The 6,000-nt window shown below is 46.3% G+C and overlaps 1 protein-coding gene across 1 annotated transcript in view; it reads right to left on the reverse strand.

Moving 5' to 3' along the window:
* The window catches only part of NTF3 (neurotrophin 3), a 46,982-nt gene extending 41,666 nt beyond the window's left edge, over positions 1-5,316 (reverse strand). Inside the window, exon 1 of the mRNA XM_021540068.3 lies at positions 5,158-5,316. Coding sequence (XP_021395743.1) covers positions 5,158-5,175 — 18 coding nt within the window. The 5' untranslated portion in view covers positions 5,176-5,316. The remainder of the gene's footprint in view (positions 1-5,157) is intronic.
* Between the last annotated feature and the right edge of the window lie 684 nt (positions 5,317-6,000).

Below are 6,000 nucleotides of genomic sequence, written 5' to 3' on the forward strand. Positions count from 1 at the left end.
TGTGGTGTGTGGTTTCAGTCCATCCCAATATCTGAGACTGCATCTCCCCCTCATGGACAATTACTTCACCATCCCTGATACCCAGAGCCTGCCATGGTGAGAAGTTCACTCCCAGCAGAGAAGAAATGTCCTTTCCACAGACTGCAACCAGCTGCAAGAATTGCCAGGAAAAATCATCCTGCTGGAGATCTTGACCTGGACTCTGCAGTGGGAAACCAGTGTAAAATACGGGACAGTGGGTTCCCAACACAACCTATGGCTTCATGAACACTAATTGCTTATATTTTACAGGCTGCTTGCTTTTATTTTAGCAGGAATTTGTCCTTGCAATGAACAGAAAAGGGATCTATGAACCATGGTCTGAAGGACTGATGTTATTTGAGGTCTGGGCTCAGAGGCTTCAGCCTTTAGGTTTAGAGGTTCTGTGAGATCAGACAGACTTCTTGCAGTGCAAGTTCCAGAGGATTACTCACAATCTTCTCACCAGCTACACCAGCTATGGGCAGAAACAAGCACTTTCCTACTCTGTGCAGAAGAACCCGAAGTCCTAGGTGAGCCACACAATTTGAAGTTGTTTTAAATCAGATTTGAAGAACAGCTGTTTGTTGTCAATGAATGCAATTGTTTTGAAGGGAAATAAGTTCCTAGTGCTTCTCTCTAACACCCAAGATGTATCCTATGTTTTCAACCCTCAGCCAACTGCAGATTACTCCAGCACTGCTTCAAGCCATGGAGAAAGCCATTGCTTTCCTCTTTCCCTTGAGTGACATTTGTAGTCCTTCTTTGTCCTTCAGCCCGATATTTGTTCATTCAAGAGCCCAGTTAACTTGTCCCAGAGAAACCTCTCTGCCCTTTGTCCCAGCAGCAGTATTCAGAGGTTTTAACGTGTGAAAATAAGGTACGCTTCTGAATGAAGCTGGTTTAAATATTGTAGTTAAATCTGCTGGGATTTTCTAAGGGTTATTCAGCCCTTCTTCATGAAAGGCCTGCAAAAAACCTCTACAGGAGAGCCTGCCTCCTGTGCACGTCATGCAGAAGGCAGGTACATCCAGAGCACGTCGGGTCCTATCACTACCCACGCACCAAGCCATTTTCCCAGTTAGTCATCCTTTCCTACCCTCCTTCTCAATGCAAACATTGCTTTCCTAGCACTCACGAAACTCAGCCCTGGTGCTGGCCTTACGTAAGTGATTTCGACATGGAGAGCTGTGCCATGAGTGCAGTGGACACGTGATGCTCCACTCAGCCTCTGGTAGCCACCCTGCACGTCAGCGTGGCCTCCTGGGTGGCTCTTTGGGACTTCCACACAGGCCTCCATCCCTTACAGCAACCCTTACACACCCTTCAAGGGTTTCAGCTTCTTCCTGGATTGCCTCCATCACCTGCAACTCTGACAGTCCCATAAGCACAGCACCCATTGAACTTATTCACCCCCTGGCCCTCACACATTCCATATATCCATGTGCTGTCAGCAAGGTCTCCATGGATTTACCTGTGCCCTTGCACTGAACTCCCAATCTGCTCTCCTGGTGCACTGCATGCACCTAGAGCTCCTTGCACACTTAGCCTCCCTCACAGCAAGAGGCAGATTACAAAGAGATGTTTTAAGCCTTCAAAAACTTTTTCCCACTCCTCATCACTCTTCCTTCCCCCATAAGTGGTTTTCTTTCTCCCAGACCCCACACCCAGGTCTGCAGTCCTCACCTGTACTTCCCTCATTTCCTTCGAGCATGCTGTGTGTATAAATCTCTCTTATCAGACACAACTTTTCCCTCCCTTCCCCTTCCCTAGCACAGCAGGCACAGCCTGGCAGGTCCCTTCCTCGCTCCCACACTGCTGTTTGTCAGCCCGTGCTGAGCTCCTCATCCCTTATAACAGGAACTGTCATTCCCATCCACTTCCACCTCATGCTCTACAGCTCCCAACTCCACTTGCCTCCCCACACACTTCACACTTCACTTTTGACCTCAGCACAGCCATGTGGCTTATACGGCCCTCCAGGTAGTTTTTCCTCCCATTCCTTCTCCTCCCACCCCTTTATATCTTCAGCTATTTTTCTCCACCAGCGCATTTGTTCCATTCTTGCTGTTTCACTCAGCCAGTACCTACCACAGATATGCAAACACATTTGTTACATCTGTTGCAACAGAAAATTACTCCTTTTTGTTTGTGTATGTTCTCCTCCTCCCAGAGTTCTTTCCATTATTCCTTGCTTGCTGTTCCTTGCCCCAGCTGCTTCCCCTGTAAGTTATTGACTTTCTTTCCCCGTGTTCCTCCTACTCCGCAGCAAAGAGGCATCCCCAGTTCTGCCAAGCAAACCACTGCACCTTTGCACTGCTCCCTCTTTGCCTACTAAGAAACAAACCCCCAAATTTCCCTTCACTCTCTGCTCTCACCCTGTATCTCCTGTAAACCACCTATTTCCCAGGCATTACAGAAAACACAGCTCTTTATTTCATCCTCATTCATGCCTCCTACATTCCTTAATTTTTCCTCATTCTCGTGCTCCTCAACACCTGCCATAGCTTTATATCCTTGCCACAGTTCATCCTGCCCCTGTGGCTTCCACTCTCTTGAATTTCCTCACACCACTTCCCCATGGCTTTTTCCCCAGTCTGTCTCCCTTGCAGGCAGGCAGCATAGTCCAGCAGGCTTCCAGCCTGCTCTGAAATGTCTCTAATTAGTTACCCCTTCACATACTTCCAGGACCCTTTTCCCCTCACCACACCCTATCTCCATCCAGCTCATTTTTCCCTCTGTGTTCCTGTTCTCGGCACATGTTTCCATCACCATGCAAGCCTTGCCTTTCATACTCTGATACCTTCCTTGTAAATACATCCTCGTATCTATTTCTTGACAGAATCAAAGGTGACTCCTTTTGACGCCCCCCACAAGCATCATGTAGCTGATTATTTTCCATACCTTTCTCCAAATAGCTAATACTTCACATTTTAACTCCTCCTCCAAACATCCTTTGTGCTTTCACCTTTCTCCCTCCACTCCCACTCCATACCCAACCTCCCCCTTGCAGACCCTACCATCCTTGTATGTCCCGTTCATATCCTCACCCAGCCTCCAGCCTGTACCTTTCCCCATCTCTTTAGAGTGTTACTTCCTCTTGTGAGCTCCTCAACTTTCTGCCACCCACAAGGATCTTCTTTTTCCAGTTGATGTGCAGCAGTTTCCCCTTCGAGCTGACCACCTTTTCATGTCTCACCTGCCATTATTACTCCAGTGCACAACAGTGAACTTTATTTCTGCTGAAATACAGTTTTCTGCTTCCCTACAGTTTTTATATATCTTTAGATGTACCATTTCATTTTTTGTTCCCTGAAGAGGAAAACACCCCAACCCACAGCAGAACAATGGGAACAAAACCCCTTAAACCTATGTGTTCTGCATACCTCAACATGTAGCACCCTTCTACACAAAGCACCACCCTGCTGGCTCTGCTGGTACCTCCACTTCTCCCATGTTTTGGCTCCACCACCTGCAATCATGCCTGGATTTTGTCCCCCCACCATGCTCACACACAAAGCCCCTGGTATTTACACGTGTATTTTAGACCAGTCTTTTTACTACCAGCAGCTGGGACCATGCTGAACTCTTCCATTCTCTGCTGCTTTTGTCTGGCAAGGCTTTTTTTTTTTTTTTTTTGTTTTGTTTTGTTTTTATTACTATTAGTTTTTCCTTTTCCTTGAATCCCATTTATAGGTGCTTCTTCTGCCACTTCTCCACTTGCAAGCTTGCACATATCAGGCATTTCTGTACCTGAAAGCGCCTCTCCTACTTGTCTGGATATTTTCCTCAAGGCACAATGCAAAGGCAAAACTTTACATACCATTTGCACTCCTCATGCAACAAATCACACGAGCCTGAGAGCAAAGAGTGTTTTCTGAAAGACTGTAGCTCACAACAATCCTCTGGACCATATAACACACATCCCTGTCTATTTAAAAAAGGGGGAGGGAGAGAAGCAACCCCCCTCACAAACACACACACACACACACACACACACACACACACACACACACACACACACACACACACACAAGTACACATACACACACACAGAGTCATCTCTAAATAACTGGTTTTGCAATATAGGAACCAGAGAATGTGCACATAGCAGCCCTATTCAATCCAAAATATCCATCTCTCCAGATACTGCATATTTATAGTTATAGCTTTTATATAGCTTTCCCGTTTATTTTAATGAAGGATTAAGAACTGATCAGAAAACTATCTGAACCATTCAAGGACTTTTTCCCCTCTTGGCTAAGAGCAGTTTGGTGTCTCCACAAGGACTCGCCAGTAACTGACGCTTTAAGCTGCATTTCAGCTGTTTAGATGAGAAACAGCTTTCTATTTTGCTCTCTAGATGTGCATCTCTGTTGATTAGTTGTGTGCTGCATTCCTAGAAGGTGCTCACCCAACGCTGGGAGCTGCAATGTAAGAACAGTTTCCCTGCCATTCCAGCACAGAGCGAGTGTATCTTTTGCACCTAGACACAGATGTGCAGGGAATCTTTTGATCTCCAGCTCTTCCCAGAGAATTTAGTGTTTGGGTTTGAGGAGAATGAGGATTGATTCAAAGGTCATGAGCAGGGTTTCCAGTGTCTGGCACACACACAAAGTATGAAAGCTCCAGTGAAGCTGGTTACCTGTGGCAGGCGAGGTCTAGAAATTAGGAATTTTGGCTTTGCTTGTCATGGGCTCTAACTTTGCCAGAGGGTGAGCATGCTATGTGCGCTGAGGCTGGTTCTTGCAATCCACGGTCAAGATTCCCAACCCCTTTTGTTATAGCTGAACTCGCTGGTTTCCCTCTTAAGACAAAACCAAAAGTCTCCTTTGCTTTTGACTCTTAAATCAGATTTCCTCTAGCACCTCGCATTTCTCCTCCACTGCTTTCTTTCCAGAGACCCGAACAACAGTGTGAGGAGCGGGAGGAGAGGGGAACCTCAGGGCTGAAGCAAACTATAGGGCAAGTAGGGGTGAGGGAAGGAGGAGGCACAATGGGAAAAGCAACATTTGGGACACATCTACCGCTCACAAGACCCCCACCTCCTCCCCATGAAACTTCTTTAAAGGACCCCTCTCCCCCCCTCCCCTCCCCGCCCTCTTAGGACCCCATTAGAAAACGTCAAATTTCCCTTACCGTGGTAGGAGTAACCATGGCATCCGTGTGAATGTTTCCAGAAAAGTCGACATGAAGAGAAAGGTGGATGTAAATACGTTCATTCAAAGTCCCAAAGTTGGTCTGCTTGGGTTGTGCAGAGTTGCTCTATGGGAGAGGAGCCTTAAACTCTGAGTCCCGTGAACATAATCTGCTCGATTATAACAAACCAGCTCAGCCAGATGGCTCTGTGCTCCGTGAATTAACCCCTTTATTGCCACACTCTGCTTTCCCTACCTACCATTTATAACAACCTTGCCTGGCTGGGGAAATTCAGAGAATGAGGCATTTTTTTGAAAATGGCAAAACCATCATAAAGGTCATTTTTCCCTCTGTGTGCTCTAAAAAAAACCTATCCTGTGCCTATTTTCTTTTCTTTCTTTCTTTCTTTTTTTTCAAATCCAGTTGATGGTTTTATTCCTCTTCCTGGCAAAACCTCTTCATATTATTAAGAACAGTATTAGCACCAGGGAACATTTTAGAGAATTCTTTTGTTAAATCACCACCATCCCTTCCAGACTGCGATTCTCAGCAGATGAGTATTTTACTGCAGGAATGTCTCTGTGTTTGCACTCTAATGGTCCATCCACTCCCCCCTTCCCGCCCCTCTGTCCTCCACGCTCCCTCTGTCTCCCACATGCACACACATGCACACACTTTACTCACACTGCCAGCATGTGCTGCTATTCCTACCCGTGTTCACAACTCACTGTAGGACATGTCAAGCAGGTGAAATAGAGGCACAGAGCTACAGTGCCAAAATCTCCCCCCACTCACTCTTACTTCCCTTTTTTTTTTTTTTTTCCCAGTTATTTGCAAATTTTT

The sequence above is a fragment of the Lonchura striata genome, chromosome 5 (genome assembly GCF_046129695.1).
Source record: "Lonchura striata isolate bLonStr1 chromosome 5, bLonStr1.mat, whole genome shotgun sequence".
NCBI lineage: Eukaryota > Metazoa > Chordata > Aves > Passeriformes > Estrildidae > Lonchura > Lonchura striata.